The sequence below is a fragment of the Toxotes jaculatrix genome, chromosome 24 (assembly GCF_017976425.1).
Source record: "Toxotes jaculatrix isolate fToxJac2 chromosome 24, fToxJac2.pri, whole genome shotgun sequence".
Lineage (NCBI taxonomy): Eukaryota > Metazoa > Chordata > Actinopteri > Toxotidae > Toxotes > Toxotes jaculatrix.
In genome coordinates, this window is record NC_054417.1 from 6,844,230 (window position 1) to 6,862,538 (window position 18,309).

The 18,309-nt window shown below is 43.9% G+C and overlaps 1 protein-coding gene across 1 annotated transcript in view; it reads left to right on the plus strand.

Annotated features, from left to right (window-relative positions):
• LOC121178238 (protein unc-80 homolog) overlaps positions 1-15,597 on the plus strand; it is a 37,427-nt gene extending 21,830 nt beyond the window's left edge. Inside the window, 33 exon segments of the mRNA XM_041032799.1 lie at positions 82-263; positions 441-572; positions 1,864-2,050; positions 2,204-2,335; positions 2,472-2,615; positions 2,888-2,988; positions 3,081-3,167; positions 3,274-3,457; positions 3,688-3,782; positions 3,904-3,993; positions 4,257-4,358; positions 4,504-4,684; positions 4,783-5,048; positions 5,317-5,451; positions 5,554-5,692; positions 6,201-6,297; positions 6,417-6,587; positions 6,686-6,798; positions 6,930-7,173; positions 7,426-7,626; positions 9,041-9,164; positions 9,260-9,385; positions 9,494-9,617; positions 9,789-9,995; positions 10,085-10,269; positions 10,348-10,513; positions 10,728-10,907; positions 11,011-11,158; positions 12,269-12,325; positions 13,377-13,458; positions 13,794-13,899; positions 14,496-14,704; positions 15,107-15,597. Coding sequence (XP_040888733.1) covers positions 82-263; positions 441-572; positions 1,864-2,050; positions 2,204-2,335; positions 2,472-2,615; positions 2,888-2,988; positions 3,081-3,167; positions 3,274-3,457; positions 3,688-3,782; positions 3,904-3,993; positions 4,257-4,358; positions 4,504-4,684; positions 4,783-5,048; positions 5,317-5,451; positions 5,554-5,692; positions 6,201-6,297; positions 6,417-6,587; positions 6,686-6,798; positions 6,930-7,173; positions 7,426-7,626; positions 9,041-9,164; positions 9,260-9,385; positions 9,494-9,617; positions 9,789-9,995; positions 10,085-10,269; positions 10,348-10,513; positions 10,728-10,907; positions 11,011-11,158; positions 12,269-12,325; positions 13,377-13,458; positions 13,794-13,899; positions 14,496-14,704; positions 15,107-15,529 — 5,120 coding nt within the window. The 3' untranslated portion in view covers positions 15,530-15,597.
• Positions 15,598-18,309: the final 2,712 nt, after the last annotated feature.

An 18,309-nucleotide genomic window follows, 5' to 3' on the forward strand; every position in this document is an offset into this window, starting at 1 on the left:
TGCCCTCTTTCCTCCCTTTTGCTTCTTATTCCTATCTCTCCTCATTCCTCCCTCCCTCTGCCCTCTCTGAATCCCCTCCAGCTGCCATGTTCCTCCTGTGTGCGGTAAAGGTCCCCGACGCAGTGACCGAAATGATGATGGCGGAGTTCCAGCACCAGGAGGCCTGCCAGCGCATCAACTCCATCCTGAAGTTTTACACCCTGTGGCGTTTCCGCTACCAGGTGTGGCCTCGCATGGAGGAAGGGGCCCAGCAGATCTTTAAGGTACAGAATAATAATATTGTCAGGTTCCAGTTTATCTCCAGGAGGTTTTCCAATTAAGAGCGAACACCGACTCTGGGTTTAATTATTTTAGCTAAATATTTCATTTAGAACACATCGCCTCAGAAAACGAGGCTACTTTCACTCGTGTTGTAACATATGTCTTTTTTTTGTTCCCAGATCCCCCCTCCCAGCATCAACTTCACTCTCCCATCTCCTATACTGGGCATGCCCTGTGTCCCCATATTTGACCCCCCCTGGGTGCCCCAGAACACTGGCAGCGTTCAGGACCCAATCAATGAAGATCAGTCTGTAAGTCTGAGACCTGTGTACATGGGTTGCCTAGTTAAGCAAACAGTACATTTACTAATTACTAACTTACTTTACTAACATTATCTAATTTAAATCCCATAACTGGTACTTGACAGTTTTTAATAGTGGGTATTTTATTTTGAAACTATTATTATTTTGGATTGAGTCACATCTCAACCCCACAATAATACCAAAAGCAGATATAATGCACTTTAGACTGCTTTAAAAACATTTTGTTATTGCTGTGTGAGTGTAAAGCGGCACCAAGAAATCTGCTAAATTAAGAAAAAAAAATGACATTTTTAAGGTTAGAATAGTGGTTTAAAACAGATTTCTTGGTGGTTCCTTTTACTTTCTTGTGTTTTTTTTTGTTTGTTTAAAAAGCATGATTATCAAAATATGTTTTATAGATTTTAATGACAACCTGCGAGCACATGTTCTATAATTTATCTATCGACTGTCTTTGTTTTTAGTACTCCACATTAATTCAGTCAGTCCATACCATAGTAAGTTGGTATTTCTGTCCGGATGTTTGTGCTGATGCATCTTGTTACTTCAGATCATTAGAGACAGGAGGGAAAATTTTCTCCATTGAGTGTAGGTGTAGATTTTCATCATGGATCAGAAGCTGGGGCAGTTTCATGGGTCATTTCAAATAGTTGCATCTTGATCAGTAATACACACCACACTCCAAAAATATTCCAGCACTTGCTCTGATCGTAAGAAAAAAAGAAATATAACAGCATGCATCGGACATTCAGACATTTTGTGTGTGTTGTACTGTTGATGCATGGTCATTGGATGAGAATGACTTTGCTGTGTAGGTTTTTCATATCATGCGCTCAGCCTATTTGAATATGTATGTGTATGAGCACTTGTGGGAATGCTGTGAGGCATTTACTGTACACAAGATACAGTAAATTCTCCGAATTCCAGTCTGAATACTTTTACTTGTGTCACAATTTGTCACGATTGAAATTCTCTCCTATTCAATACTTCAACAGTGTTCTTCATGATGCTCAGGGTGGCATTAGAGCATGAGATCAATGTGCTGGAGGAGACTTACTGTATTAATGTGTTGTCCGGTCATTTAACATTACAAAATATGCTCCTCAGATGTAATTGTAAGCCTAGAGTAGTTGTGCACACACCTTCCTGAAAGATTTAAACTGTGAGTTTGGTTTTAATTTGTGCATTCCCTCATCATGAATCTTCTGTATGTCTGCACCCGCTGTTTTACCTCTGTGCTGTTTGATGCAACGCAACCCTCCGTGCCACCCTCCCCTTTCAGAAATCTTTCTCAGCACGGGCGGTGTCGCGCTCTCACCAGCGAGCCGAGCACATCCTGAAGAACCTGCAGCAAGAGGAAGAGAAGCGGCGTTTGGGCCGCGAGGCCAGCATCATCACGGCCATCCCCGTGGCTCAGGAGGCCTGCTACGAGCCCACGTGCAGCCCACCGCCTGAGCAGGAGGAAGAAGGTGGGGCTACCACACACACAAATGCATACTGTACAGAAATACACAAGCATTGACGTCTGCTGGAAGAGTTTGATGGTAACTGGCAGGATGCTAATAGCTCTGTACCCTGACACTATTTCGTTTTCCCGTATCTTTACTGGTCATGTCGGACAGCAGAAGAAGTGGTGAACCTGGCATCACGCCGTCTGTCTGTCAGCCCATCCTGTGCCTCCAGTAACTCCCACAGGAACTACTCTTTCCGTCGGGGTTCTGTGTGGTCTGTCCGTTCACTGGCCAGTGCCGAAGGTGTGAAAATCAAGAATCATGAGACCCTTTTCCATAAAACTTTCAACAGTCTGTTTTCTTGTTTTTTTTTAAGTAAAGCTTAATGGCTGCTGAGAATTTTTTATTTGCTCATTTTTGTTTTTTTGTTTTTTGCCAGATGAAGAGAACACAACAGAACACACTCCTACTCACCACATGCTACAGCCACCCCAAGCTGTCTTCCCAGCATGCATCTGTGCTGCCGTCCTACCAATAGTGCACCTCATGGAGGACGGGGAGGTTCGTGAGGATGGCGTGGCTGGTAGGTGTCATTATACAAGCAACAATTTGTCTTTAGATTCAGTGTGGGAATGAGAGATCAATAACACTCGGGGAAATATTTTATCAGCACAGTTTCTGACCCAACAGAATAATAATAGACTGTAGATAATAGATTTGTCTATATTGATGAAAAGAAAATGCATTTGTACAAACATTTTTCTTATCACATGTGGCGCTCGTTGCCTGTTCATGGTGGTATTTGGTCACATACTGAGTTTACAAGTGAAGATATTTTCTTTAATGCTCCTTCAGTGAGTGCTGTGGCCCAGCAAATCCTCTGGAACTGCCTGATTGAAGATCCGGCCCTGGTGCTCCGCCACTTCCTGGAAAAACTAACAGTGAGCAACAGACAGGTAGGAAATTGACTTTATCTGACTCTGTCTTTTATATTCTCTTGAATGGGAAATTTAAAATGCAGCAACACTTTTATTACTTGTGGTGTTAGGATGAGCTGATGTACATGCTGAGGAAACTCCTGCTCAACATTGGAGATCTGCCGGCCCAGACGTCTCATATTCTCTTCAACTATCTGGTAAGGCAACAGAAAAAATTCAATTACCTTTACTTAATTTATGTTATTTATCTTCAGGACCATTTAAACTTTCACCAATCCTCTCAATCAAATCTCCTCCTCCTAGGTGGGACTGATCATGTACTTTGTGCGGACTCCCTGTGAGTGGGGTATGGATGCCATCTCGGCCACACTGACCTTCCTGTGGGAGGTGGTTGGCTATGTGGAGGGACTCTTTTTCAAGGACCTGAAGCAGACCATGAAGAAGGAGCAGTGTGAGGTCAAACTGCTTGTCACTGCATCCATGCCAGGTGAACTTATTGAGAATGAAGAGAAGCAAACGGGTTCCTGAGGTTCTGGCCTACACTAGGTTTTGATCTAATCTTGTTTGAATAGTTTCAGATCCCACTGAGACTCCAAATCTCATCTACAGTGGAGACTTGGCAAAGACATAAGGAATGCTAATTTGAAAGAAAACAGGCTGAAGTGATATTTTCAGCAACATCAGTGTCAAACATATTGAAATGTTTTGTTGATGCAGGAACCAAAACCCTGGTGGTGCATGGCCAGAACGAATGTGACATTCCAACACAGCTCCCAGTCCATGAGGACACTCAGTTTGAAGCACTGCTCAAGGTAAGGATGCTGAGCTGGCCTTTTTGTTTACGTACTGTAATCTGTGGGAGTGTAGGCATCTTTCACTGTAGCTAAATGTAAGCTTAGGTTAGTTTATGATGTTTCTTCTTTCTCCAACCAGGAGTGTCTTGAATTTTTCAATATTCCTGAGGCCAGATCAGCACACTACTTCCTCATGGACAAACGATGGAACCTCATCCATTATTCCAAGGTAAAAACAACAATTCTTTATTTTAAGCTACTGTTTTGTGGGATTTTGTTATATGTTGAAAACCAAAACCGAAAACCAAAAACCAGGACTGTTTTATTTTTCAGACATACAAGTAAGTAAGGACTTTTAGAAAATTGTCGTAGTAAAGAAACTTAATTGTCTTGGCTATTGACAGAAGCAGTAGCAGAGAGGGAACTGGGCTGGACTAGCCCTTCTTGATTTTTCAACATTTCCTATCTAATGCTGCTATCTACCCCCTGTAGACATATGTAAGAGACATATACCCCTTCCGGAGGTCAGTCTCTCCACAGCTCAACCTAGTCCACATGCTGCCTGAGAAAGGACAAGAGCTCATCCAGAAACAGGTATGGAAGATTTAAATTTTTGACAAAAACGTTCTGCGTAGTTAGTCCTCATCAAATTGACACCACAGAGAAATAGAAAACAGGATGGTGATCTTGTATAAATATGATCTGAGTGTTTCCTTAGCTTTCTCTGTTCCTGTTTTAGGTGTTTTCCCGTAAACTAGAGGAGGTCGGTCGGGTCCTCTTCCTCATCTCCCTCACACAACACATGCCGGCCGTGCACAAACAATCCCACGTCTCCCTGCTACAGGAAGACCTGCTCCGCCTTCCCTCCTTCCCACGAACCGCCATCGACGCAGAGTTCTCATTGTTCAATGAGCCACAAGGTGAGACAGATGCCAACTGCTCAGTCAAACACCTAAATAAAAATGATTCTTATATACATGAAGTTGTTTTCCCCATCTCCTCCTCCCCCCTCTCTCAGGTAAGGAGCTGTTTGGTTTGGACACCCTCCACAAGGTGCTGTGGATCAAGCTGCTGGAAGAAATGTTTCTGGGCATGCCCAGTGAGTACCCGTGGGGCGACGAGATGATGCTGTTCCTCAACGTCTTCAATGGAGCGCTGCTGCTGCACCCGGAGGACAGTGCCCTCCTCAGGCAGTACACTGCAACTGCCATCAACACTGCTGTACACTTCAACCATCTCTTCTCTCTGAGCGGTTACCAGTGGATCCTGCCAACCATGCTGCAGGTACAGATACACTCGTCCTGCTACTAGTTACTAGCAATTCTACAAGACTGAAATAAAATATTTGGGTAGGATAAGATTTTAGGTGTTATTTGTCTTTGCTTCTGCTTTTTTTTATCCTAATATAATCAAAAACTATGCCACCCAACAACAAAAATCCCAGAGATGAATAAAATATGTGCCGGGGCTGTCTGTAACCACAGCTGACCATGTGGAGCATCCCTCCTGAATAACAAACCCACCTTTTGCCCTCTCTGTATTGTTGTGACAGGTCTATGCTGACTATGAGAGCAACCCTTTACTGAGGCAGGGCATCGAGTTCTGCTGCCGGCAGTTCTACATCCTCCACCGCAAACCCTTCATCCTGCAGCTGTTTGCAAGTGTGGCTCCCCTGCTAGAATTCACCGTAAGTCTATAGAGCACACATATACACACATTCCTGGATGTCTGCAAATAGTGTGAATGTAAATTTAGCTTAAATAAATTTCTCTCTATCTTTGTTTCCCAGACCAGCACCAGTACTGGTCTGTCTAAAGGAGTGTCAGCCCAGTGTCTGTTTGACCTGTTAGTGTCCCTGGAGGGTGAGACCCAGGACGCCCTGGACGCTCTGGAGCTGGTCAAGGCTGAGAAACCTCTCCGCTCTCTAGGTAAACTGTCAGTCACCTTGACACATGTACTGTGGTCTGTGGTCATTTTTCAAACTACCGCAGTTGGATGGATGACTTAAATTTTAGTAATTAAATGAGGGTCACTCTTGTCCAGTATCTAAAAGCCTGTAAGTTGTATTATCATTCAATTAGAAAAAGAAAAGGATGCTTTTGGGGAACTCAGTGCTAAATTTAATTAATCTTTAAAGGATAGAAAAAGTTACAAATAGTTAGGTTTGCTCCTCCAAGTGACTCTTCCTGTCACTTCCTGTTTTACTTTGAAATTACTTTCTTTGTATGTCTGTTCCTGCACCTGTGTGTTTGCCCTGCCTTGATGTGTTGCACCACTTCCTCCTTGTGCACTGAAATCCCTGTGTTCACATCTCCATTTTGTCTGTTCAGTTTCCACGAGTTACCTTGTGTTTCTGTTTTGTTCCTGGTGATGTTCAGTATTTTTTTTCTTGTGTGCATTTTCCTCTAAACATTACATGTTATATATTTTTGGCAGATTTCTGTTATGGCAATGAGGACTTGGCCTTTTCTATCAGCGAGGCCATCAAGCTGTGTGTTACTGTGGTTGCTTACGCCCCCGAATCCTTCAGGAGGTATGGAAACTCAGTCTGCATCATGTTTAATTTCTCCAACTTCTTATTCTTATTCTGCACATACAGCTTTTATACAACAGTCCTGTTCTGTCCTCTAACAGTCTGCGTAATCTCCCCAGTCTCCAGATGCTGATGGTGCTGGAGGCCTTGGTTCCCTGCTTTCTCCAGAAGCTGAAGAGCAACACGGTTACGATGGAATCAGCTTCGGCTGCCAGGGATGAGATTGCTGCCATCGCTGCTCTGGCAACCTCACTGCAGGCCCTCCTCTACAGCTCAGAAGCTCTAACAAGGTTGACCAGATCGGAATTTTTGCATCTGTGGTGGGTGGCGGTGATGTCCTTTTTAGATACTTACTATCCTCATAATTGTATCCACGCCTCCTCCACAGGCCCATGACAGCCCCGCAGATGTCCCGCTGTGATCAGGGCCATAAGGGGGGCACTACAGCTAACCACGCCATGTCAGGAGGGGTCAACACCAGGTCAGGATGTTATGACGAGTGTGGGAGCTTTAATTTAAGAGAAATCACTCCAGGTCATTATGGTGCAGAGGGCTGGTGGTGTTCTGTTCTACAAATTTGCTGATTTCATTCCCTTTGGGTCAGTCCCAGATTCTGGCGTCTGAAAGCCAAGACTGATGTCTTGTTTATGTTCCCAGGGACAACCTCCACCTGCTGGAGGAGGGCCAGGGCATGCCAAGGGAAGAGCTGGACGAGCGCATCGCCCGGGAGGAGTTCCGCCGGCCACGGGAGTCCCTGTTGAACATCTGCACTGAGTTTTACAAACACTGCGGCCCACGTCTGAAAATCCTGCAGAACGTTGCCGGTGAGCCCCGGGTCACAGCCCTGGAGCTGCTGGACATCAAGTCCCACATGAGGTGATTTATCCATGGCTGGTTTCAAAAACTTTCCTCAGGTTTAGGGATAAATGTTGATTGTTGTCTTTGTTCAAGTTGGTCAGAGGGAGAGAGGAGCGTGACTTACTCCATCAATACCATCTCATGTTCAGCCTGAAGATTGAATGGATGCCCCTTTATTGTCAGGGAGCAAACAAAGAGCACTACACTTAACACTTAAATAACATCAGTAATTTGAACAGGACAGTGTGACCGTATGTGTCTTTTTCACAGGCTGGCAGAGATTGCCCATGCCCTGTTGAAGCTGGCGCCCTACGACACCCTGACCATGGAGAGCCGAGGACTGCGGCGCTACATCATGGAGATGCTGCCCATCACAGACTGGTCGTCCGAGGCCGTTCGCCCCGCTCTCATCCTCATCCTCAAGAGGCTGGACCGCATGTTCAACAAGATCCACAAGATGCCCACGCTCAGGTGCGCTCGCCCACAGGCATTATGCACCAGGTCTGTTGAATACAATCCCATTTCTTTCTCTGTCTCCCTGTGAGTGTATCGTGCTGTACCGGTGCCGTGGTGTGTACAGTAGATAGACGGCTTCTTGGCACTGTCCTCTATAGCGCTGCCTTCGTGGGTGATGTACCGTAAGTGCTGCTGTGGTGTGTTTTTGTGTGGATACTTGTGTGTGTGTGTGTGTGTGTGCGTGCGTGCGTGCGTGCGTGCAGGAGGAGTGAAACGCGTATGAGGGTTTCTATGTATGTGTGTACTAACATTGGATCACCGGCAGTGTTCCCCCTAATTCAGGCATTCAGATTGTCTTATGTGTAATATAACACAAAATATACATATACAAAATTGCACCGCTGCAATTTATACAGACAGAGACTAAGAAACTTCATTCAGTGTGGATCAGTCACAACTGATCACTTTAACAAGGCCAGTTTTATCAGCAAAACCAATTCAGTACAATGATGCATCTCTAATGACAATAGTGACACGATGTGTGCGGCACTTTTATATATTGCAGCTGAAAGAGTAGAACATAAAATTGCATAAAAAAAATACGAATTTAAACAATGGAAATGTAATTTACGCTTTAACCTTTAACCTTAAAGTATTAAACGTTGAAGATAAACTTCAAAAGACTGAATAAAATTGATTTATACTTTAAATAAATAATGAAAAATTCTAAAATTCAATTAAAAATACATAAACTTCAAACAGACTAAAAAGTTACATCTTAAGATGTTTCTTGAAAGAAATAATAGTAGTGTCATGTCAGATAACGGGCAAGCTGTTCCATGGGGTTGGTGTATAGCTGCCTCTCTGTACTTTTAACAACTATTTGATGCTGTAATGTTCTTATTATGGTTATTTCCTGTACATGACGCTTCTTTCCCTAGGACTTTAGATTTGTTGTTATGAATAAAGCACTGAACAGATTTTTACTCCCTAAGATTTCCTATTAGTTGAGCAGGAAAAAAAAGCTCCAAAAAACTGGACAGCGCTGGCTCAGAGGGAACACTGGTCACAGATGTGCTCTTCACACCAGGATCTGTTGCTGCAGTGTTTAGCTGGCTATGTTTGTGAGCTTTGCAATATTTGTTGTCAGTATGGCCTTTATCATCATCATAAAGGTGATTATATATGTGGAGAAATACTGAGTGTCTCACCAGTATGACTCTCTCGCTTCTCTGCTTTAAAGATTTATAGATTTGGTACATTTAATATTGGCCTTATGCCACATTCAAGTCATTTCAAAACATCTTGTATTTCCTTTTTATTCCACATGACATGAATGTGGCATTTGTGTTTGAAGCTTTCTTTCTTTTTTAAATTCATGTTTGTACTTGGGTGTTGGGTTGGTGTTGGGCGGTTGTGTGTTCTCCAGGAGACAAGTGGAGTGGGAGGCAGCCAGCAGCCTGATCGAGGGGATCTGCCTGACCCTGCAGCGACAGCCAATCATCTCTTTCCTCCCACACCTTCGCTCATTGATCAACGTCTGTGTTAACCTGGTACAGAAACGCACAAGGCAACGCAAATCATTGTTTTATCTCTCCTGGCTTTTAATCATAATTCTTTTTAAGAATCCATTTGCGTGCGTTGTCAGGTAATGGGTGTGGTTGGTCCCTCCAGCGTGGCCGACGGGCTACCTCTGCTCCACCTTAGCCCCTACCTCTCCCCTCCGCTTCCTTTCAGCACGGCAGTGGTCCGGCTGGTGGCCCTGCAGATCCAGGTAGACCTCACCTGACTCTTCCGCAAAAATCCAGTCATTAATAATTAAATGATTTGCTCCATATACCTACTACAGCATTTGCTTCCTCCATGTTTTTTCCCTTCCTAGGCCTTGAAGGATGACTTCCCCCTCAGTCATGTGATCTCACCTTTCACCAATCAAGAGAGGCGAGAGGGGATGCTGCTCAACCTGCTTATTCCCTTTGTGCTGACTGTGGGCTCTGGAAGCAAAGGTAAAAGCTTGCTGTGGCCGTAGCTGAGATATAAATGTGCTTATTGAAACATTATCTACGTAGATTCGTGAACCAAACACGTCCCTTCCAGCTGCCTTATTTGTTTAATTCTGATCTTACAGCTCACCAGCTTGCTTGTACTTTACTGTCTGTGTGTCTTTTCCTTTGCAGACAGTCCCCATCTTGAGCAGCCTGAGATCTTCCTGCTCCTGCAGACTGTCATTAATATCCTTCTGCCTCCTCGGATCATCTCCACCTCTCGAACCAAGAACTTCATGCTGGACGCTTCTCCCGCTCACTGCTCCACCCCGGGTGACACTGGAAAGGATCTGCGTAGAGAGGGATTAGCTGAGTCCACCAGCCAGGCTGCATATCTGGGTACGGATGTGACAACAGGATAAATAAAGATGCATTCGTCTCTTGTTTTACGTTTTATGTGTCCCTTCTCATCCCCTTTGAATCTGCAGCTCTAAAGGTGGTGTTGGTTTGCTTTGAGAGGTCCCTGGGAAACCAGTGGTACCGGCTGAGCCTGCAGGTGAAAGAGATGGCTCTGAGGAAGGTGGGCGGCCTGGCCTTTTGGGACTTCATTGACTTCATTGTCCGAACGCGTATCCCTATTTTTGTCCTGCTGAGACCATTCATACAGTGCAAGGTAAAGGACCAGTGATTATTGCTTATTTTGTTGTTAAGCAGCTTGTTCTAACCAGTGTTTTCATCCCACGCGTTCTAGTTGTTGACCCAGCCCGCTGATTCCCAGGAGGAGATTACGGCACGTCACCACATCGCCGACCAGCTGGAGCGACGCTTCATCCCACGACCTCTCTGCAAGAGCTCCCTGTTTGCAGAGTTCAACAATGAACTCAAGATCCTTAAGGAGGCTGTGCACAGTGGCTCTGGTAAGAAAAATACTGAAATAAAAACTTCCATATCTTGAATTTTAACGTTGTGAAAATCTTTTGTGGCTAACTTGAAATAATTTAACAATGTCATCCTAGAAGAGTTTACCTGTTAAAATAACTGTTTTATGAGTGAAACTTTTTAACGCAGTCTTCTGTTTATGTCTGTGTGTTTCTGTTTGACCTGCCCCCCACCCACCCACCCACCCAACAGCCTACCAAGGCAAGACGTCCATCAGCACAGTGGGCACCTCCACATCAGCCTATCGCCTAAGTTTGGCCACGATGTCGCGCTCCAACACGGGCACGGGCACAGTTTGGGAGCAGGAAAGCCAACCATCACGCCAACCCTCCCAAGACACACTCAGCCGCACTGATGAGGACGATGAAGAGAGTCAGAACCATTCCTGTTTTTGTCTGTTGGCCGTTTTCTTTCACATTTGATATTTGTCGAAACTGGAATGGAACTGACTGCCCCTGTCCTCCTCTCTCTACAGATGACTCCATGAGTATTCCCAGTGTGGTGAGCGAGCACGAGGCCTTCCTGCCCAGGGTGATATCACAACGCCGTTTCTCCAGCCACGCCACCGGCTCAGCGGCCTCGCAGCCCGAAGCCCCATGCACCACCATGCTGCCCAGTCACAGGTAACATTTCCAACGCACACATGCAGGTAAACGCCAAACCACCAAATCACGGATTGTAGTTTAATTTTGACGATGCATACAATACACATCCTTCTGCGCTCTTTTGAAACACTTGGGACAGCTACGTTAATGTAAAGACAAATAACAGGAATAACAAGAGCCCAAACACTGCCCCAGGTTTGCAAAGCAGAACATTTTTCTTACCAGACACTGTTTCAGTTCAGTGCAGATCCCTGTCAGATCAAAACATCCTCTCTTTAATAAATTAAAGAGTCCTGCTTTGTGAGCCTTGGGCAAAAAGCTGTATCTGTTCTTCATTATTTGTCCTGTAGGCGACGATACAGGGCAAAAGTTGAGTTGATGTGGAGGTAGAAATAATCTCACTGGGTTAAACCTCTGGTGGAGCCAATAAAAAGAGGCTTTCTGTAAGTGTCTTACTCTGAAATAAGTTGGTGAAAAGGCACAAGAGGAGGCAGGAAGTGTCATCTATTTGCATTCATTTCGATCCTTCACAGATGAGTCAGAATATAGTGGTGACTGTGGGAGAGTTATACATAAAATTTATCCTGAAGTTATAGCTACAGTTGGCTCACGAACCACCAAGGAGCATTTTTAAAAATGGTTTCAGTTGAGGAATACTGAAGAATAAACTAGTTGATGGAGCTTTTCCTCTCTGGTATTCAAATTGTCTCCACCTGCTGATTTCTTACCAGTGAGATTACTTCTGTTTCCATTTCAAAAACTGTTCATGTACAGGTCAAATCCTGGCTTGTTTATGCAGAATTAATATTTTTGAAAAGGATCAACCAGTCATATCCCACAACCAGTCATATGTTTCTGTGTATATCTCTGTTGATTTCTAATGTTCTTTATTCAACAGTCTCAGAGCAACATTGTAAAGTAGTTAAGATTCTGTATCTTGGTAAGAATGTTTTAAAAAAAAAAAAAAAGAAAGAAATAAAAAATCCGCTCCAGCTTTGGCTAACTGTGCAAGAGCGAACACTCTGGTTTCCTGCCCTCATAAGGAAGGGGCTGAGAGACTTGGGTGGACACGGATCTCAACTACACTCCCTAAACTCCCATTCTCCCCCTTCGCCCCCCTTTTTACAGTGAACCCAATGTGCTAGATGAGTCCCAGGGCCTTCTACAGGAGGGTAACCTCTCTAGGTACAGTGGCCCATCTGTGTGTGTGTGTCCCGTTGGTGCATTCTTGCATCTGTCCGCCAGTGGGAGGGGCATTGCCTCGGGACGGCCTTCTCTACTGGTCGCCTCGCCGTTGATCACTCATCCACATCCAGCCTTGGCCCATCACCCCCTCCCCCCTTACTTACCTGTCTCTATCTCTTTCTGTGTGGGTCCAGTTTGCCTTGTCTCTGTCCCCTACTCCACCACCTCCTCCTTTTGAGCTCCACACTGACCCCTCATCTTCTCAGCCCATCTGCTGTGCTATCCTAACCAGGTCTCCCCTCAAAAAACAAAAGTAAAGTGGGCCCCATCAGCCCTGGGGCCAGGGAGCTCTGCCTCTGTATCTCCTGTGCTAGTTGTGGGTCTTTTTACAGTCGGTGTGCCATCAAAGTCAGCCTCTCTCCCATTGGTGCCATGGTGTTTCATACTGTTTACATGTCTATCAGGCTTCTCGCTGATCAAATTGGGCGTCCTACTCTGGATACCAATCTGTAGGGGAAAGGGGGAACTGGGGTGGCAACCATAATACAAGAACACATCTGTTGTTTTCTGTGTCCACTTTTTTTGCTTTAAGAAACTAACTTCAGACCTGATCCAGCTCTATTTCACATTTTAAAATGAGTGAAGGGCAAACTTTAATGTACATAGAGTAAATCAGTGGAGACTTTAAAGCAGTTAAAGACAGTTTGCATATCAGTTTGCACACGTGTTTCTTTTGTCAGTTGCTACTCCAGCCCCTACTGTCCCCTGTTGTGTTCTCAGTGTATGAATCATGGCAGCACTGTTTATTTCCTGCACTGTGAGTGTCTTGTATACATAGTGTGTGTCGTGTAGTAAGCGAATGGGTAGAATAGCAGCAACATCTTGTTGTGGTCAAAGATGGGGTCAGAAAGCGAGCAGAGCTGGGGTAGCGGTGATCCCTTCGTGATTATGTATTTCTGTGTCTTTTCTGTGTGTGTGTGTGTGTGTGTGTGTGTGTGTGTGCATGTGTGAATGCAAATGTGTGAATGTGCAAATTTGTGTACTTAACCAGGGTTGCCAGTGTGCAGAGTGAACCAGGCCAGCAGAACCTCCTGATACAACCTCCGTTAGGAAGAAAGCGTGGCCTCAGACAGGTGTGTCTTGCAGGTTTTGTGTATTTAACACTCATTGTGTAAGGATATAATGCATGTGTGTGCTATATTTGATGCTTAAAAATCTGAGCAATGTGAAATTTTTCAATATTTGAATAACAATGAAAAACCACATTTGATGCAAAATAAGTAATTTTTTATAAAGCTCTTCTTAAAAGAAACAGAACGTTCTCCTGTTATAGTGTAAATGTTTGATGGATAATGGAATAATTCTCACTTGCAAAATCTTTTATCACATGTTCAACCTGCTAACCTCTCATTTAAAAAAACAAAACAAAACATTAAAGCAAACCCCGCTAATGCTCTGTGTCCTGCAGCTGCGACGCCCTCTGCTGTCCATTCCAAAGAATGAACCTCGTGGTCGATCTGGAGCACGGCTCTCCACCACCCGCAGGAGCATCCAGCCCAAGAACAAACCACTGGGTAACAGCACACTTGCCTTCATCAGTGTGGGGTGTGAGTGTTACTGGTGGTGAATTAATGTGTGTGCGTTTGTAGATAAGTGACAATGGAAGCACGCATTTTTAAAACACACTGACTTATCCTGCACTCCAGACCAAGCACACAGCAAGCCACATCTAGACTGATAAACCATATTTCTTCCATGAAAACACTATGTTTAATGTCTGTGTGCTAACTTGAACTGACCCGTCCTCCCCATTCACCTCTGTCTTTGTTCCAATGCTGTTTGTTGTACCACCTGTCACCAAACTGACTCTTCTCACTCTGTTCTGTCTCATGCCTTATGTTTCGAAATAAAGAAACTTTATTGGACTGTGAAGGTGAGACACAACCCTTAACCCTTCCTCTCCACTCTGCAACGGCTCGCCCCTTTAATCTGCAACCTCACCCAATAGGGCGCTCTGCATGTCTGTCTTGCATCCCCTCCCAGTCCCTGCCTAACCCTCCTGTCCCATCCCTGCCTCCACTCTCTTTGGTGGTGCTGCTGATGTGTTAGCGAATCTTTAGCTGGTGCTGTCATCTCTTTTGACCATGTGTGCATGTCTGTGTGTCCACAGCACATGGAGACCAAAAGAGGTCAGTCACCTTTACAGAGAATCAAGGCCAGCAGGCGGGGATAAGCAAGCCCCCAACTCCCAGCGCTGTGGACCCTCCGGCCGAGGGCAGGAAGGCCAGTCCTGCTCCCTTAAAGTCCCCCACGCTGGAAGTGCCATCTGCGTCCTCAGCCACAGTCACGGCCGATCTGCACAGCCCTGCTGACACACACGTAAGACCTGACTAATTCTGTCCTGTTTGTCTTGATAAAATATATGTTTTACTTTTACTTCTCATTGAGACCTATATGAATATAATTTATTTATTCTCAAGAGGTGGAAACAGTTTTCCAGTGTATGTCCTCTAGTGGCATAGTGGATAGTTGTTTTGATGCTTTTCTAGAAACAATAAATTGAAACAATAAATTGCACTAGAAACATTTACAGACGCCTAAATCAAGTTTGATTGGAAGTTTGATTGTGTCTACACCAAAATAGTATGTGTGTAATCCATATCAACTGGAATGCATATCTGAAAAGCTTGAAAAAAATATTAAGTGATGAGTGTAATTTAAATGTGGTTTTATCAGCAATGTCAACCAGACCAATAAATACAGGAAACATTTCTCACACAGGTTCCTCCAGCCATAAGCAGTAAGGAGAAGAGAGAGCAGTGGGGGCTCCGCAGCAGCCTCTCCCCTCCTCCATCCATCTCCCGCCCCTCCACCCCAACTCCCCCATCCCGAACCTCCTCTCCTCTCCCCCCACCCCTCCCAGTGCTGGGCACAGCGCCTGCTCCGGGCCCCCCACCTCCACCTCCGCTGCCACCAACTGTGCTTCTTCCTCCACCTCCACCGGGACCACCCAGGATCAGAGAGAGCCCCGGGGATGAGGACACAGCCGCGCTCCTGCCATGCAGCAACACCCTGCTGCAGCTGAGTGAGGACGACGGCACAGTCAACCCCCTCCTCACTCCGCTGCTGTCCCCTCCCTCGCCTCGCCAGGCACCACTGCCGCTCTCTCCCGTTGACCTGGACCTGGACGAGTCCCACGTGTGAGGGGTGATATTTCACTGCAAAAACACAATCTAAAAGTAAATTAGATTTACTTTTAAAGTTTAAAAGGAAGCGTGTCTATAACCCATGGTCTAATTGTTTAGTGTCACAGAATTGATTGTCTTCAAATGATGGGTGTTTGAAGTTATATATACTGACTCGTGAAAGGACTAATATTTAAGTTATTAATTCTTTTGGTCCAGGTTGAGAACGATATAATTCTAAAAAGGAGACGCTGTAACCTGTGCAACGTGTTGCTTAGGTCACAAAGGAGGGAGAACAGTAGCAGTTACAGCAACAGTAAATTAAGAGCTAATTTCTAAAGCTATTTATTTATTGTAAGCTTTATTATAAAAAGTAGATGATATGAAGTAAATATATAATAGTTTATGTGTTTTAAATATATGCTATATGATATACATATAGAACAGGATAATTTACCATTATTTTCAGTTTTCACTGTGTTGATTATGCTACAACCACAAAAGAAAGCCAAACTACACAATGGCTGTGTGGTCTATGTAGCTTTGCTGCCCAGGCTGCAGTAACTGAATTGTTGCCTTGGTAATCTAGAAAAAAATGTACAACTTTAACAGTTTTATTTCTGACCAAAGACTGTGTCTTCATCAGTGGTGTCCAAAGTTCAGAAAATACCTAAAATGTATGACTTCTTGTTGCTGGTTTTTTTTTTTTTTTTTTTTTTTTTTTTTTTTGTAACTGTGACAGTAATAATGATCATGTCAATGTGCCATAATTCATTGCAATGCACTTTGATATTAGCTGCTCCTCGTGTTCAACATTCTTTGTTTTGACTATTTGTATCTCAGTTTGTGGGAAAATTTGCTTGCAGGGACATTAAAGAAGACATCAGGTTGTGTGTGTGTCTGTTTTGTGTGTTTTTTTTTTTAAATACTTCTTTAAAAAGTAAGTAACAAAATAAGTCAACAAGTAAATTAAGTGCACTGGACTCTGCTGGTCCTTGTGGTCCCTGTGCTGATCTCCGAAAGCAGGAAATCTGCACTAAAACAACTCGTGGACCAAGAGATTCCAGTGACTGACTGACCAACAACAGACAGACAGACAGTGGACTCAGAGCAGGGAGGGTGAGTACTGTGCTCTGTGTTTACTGTCTCGTAGTCCAGCTGTTTGTGAACAGACCTGGTTTAAAGAGTCTTTGTGTGGGACGAGAGATGATTTCTGATTTTTTGAGCCGATCATCCAGATATGACTTAATGAGCTTTTATTTGTTTTGAGCTCTTTATTATGTGTGTAAAAGTCCAAATAAACTCTGTTGTGTTTTATCTTTTGGTATTTCTTAACTGTTTTGCAGACACATTTCCCAGTGAGGACTGTTGAATGGATTTGACAGTTTTACTCTGCATGAACTGTAACAATAAGACATACCTCATGAACCTTAAACCCTAATAAAAGTGAAATCAAGTGAGCTCTTCCTACTGAGAGCTCACTCACTGTTTGACTTTGTTTGCTTTTGACAATTTAGTACTTGAATGTCAATTGGGTAAACTATCACTACATTCAAGGACACAGTTAAAGAAGTTCAGTGGCTTTGTGATAAAAGTAAAAAAAAAAAAGAGAAGTTGTGGAGTGATACTATGCAGGCGGTTGCTTAAACTGAACCCCTTAACTTTTTTAGCTGCTTCCAGCGTGGTGTTTATTCTGTTTTATGCCTTGGAAATTGTGACTCCGCTTTTGTGTCTTTTTGTTTTAACTATATTAAACTTTTCATTAATGCAGTAAGCCTTTTCAACCAGCAGAGGGTGCTGCTGCAGCAGCAGCTTTAGAGGAGGAAGAGGATCCTGTTTTTTCAGTTTGACCTTTACTAGGTGGTAAAAGTCGGGATATGTTGACTGTTGTTGCTGTAGTTTTGACCGTCTTTGTTGTTGTTTTGTTTTGTTTTTTATTTTGTTTTATCTTTCTCCTATGAGTCACCCAAACTATTTAAAATCTTTAAAGTCTTTAGTTCCAATTTAGTACTTGAATGTCAGTTTGGTAATCACTACACTCAGGGACACAGTTATGATAAAAGGGGGGGAAAAGACAAGTTGTGGAGTGATACTATGCAGGCAGTTGCTTAAACTGAACCCCTTAACTTTTTAGCTGTTTCCTACAGAGCATCAAAACTGATAAAAGTACTGTACGCTCAGCTCTGGAGCACCTGCAATTCTAATGTTAAACATCTAAATTATAACAAAGTATGATGCTGGCTCTTGACACAAAGGATGTCTTTCCTGAAAGGTGGTAATATCAGCTGCAAGTAATGCTTTGCAGCAGCAAGTCGTGAACCTGTGGGATGATCAAAAGTGATACTTGGCTGATAGTTGATATGAAATCCTCTGGGTCCTTGATGGGAAAAGTGTCATCACTGATGCTGAATATTTTTGAACGGTAATCTTTTAGTTTCAAGTAGTTTGAATCATGGTGAGGTTGAACTGGGTTTTGCGACATCGCCCTCTACTGGACAACTGGAGAAACTCCAAGACTGTTACCAAGCGTCATTACACCAACACATCCACACACTGTCTGATGTACTTGTTTATGCAAACAATGCGATAACGGTGTCTGTTTCTCGATGTCCTCTGACATCATCCACATTTCATTCTAAACAAAGTGCCAACAGGAAGCAGTAATGACTTTACATTTGTTTTATTTTAAAGTGTGGATTTTCAGAGAAACACACACAGTTGCTGTTTTTACCTTTAGAGAAGAATCTGTCTTTGTGTCCAGGTGACAGATGATGTGTTACTGATGCGGGATTGTGCTGA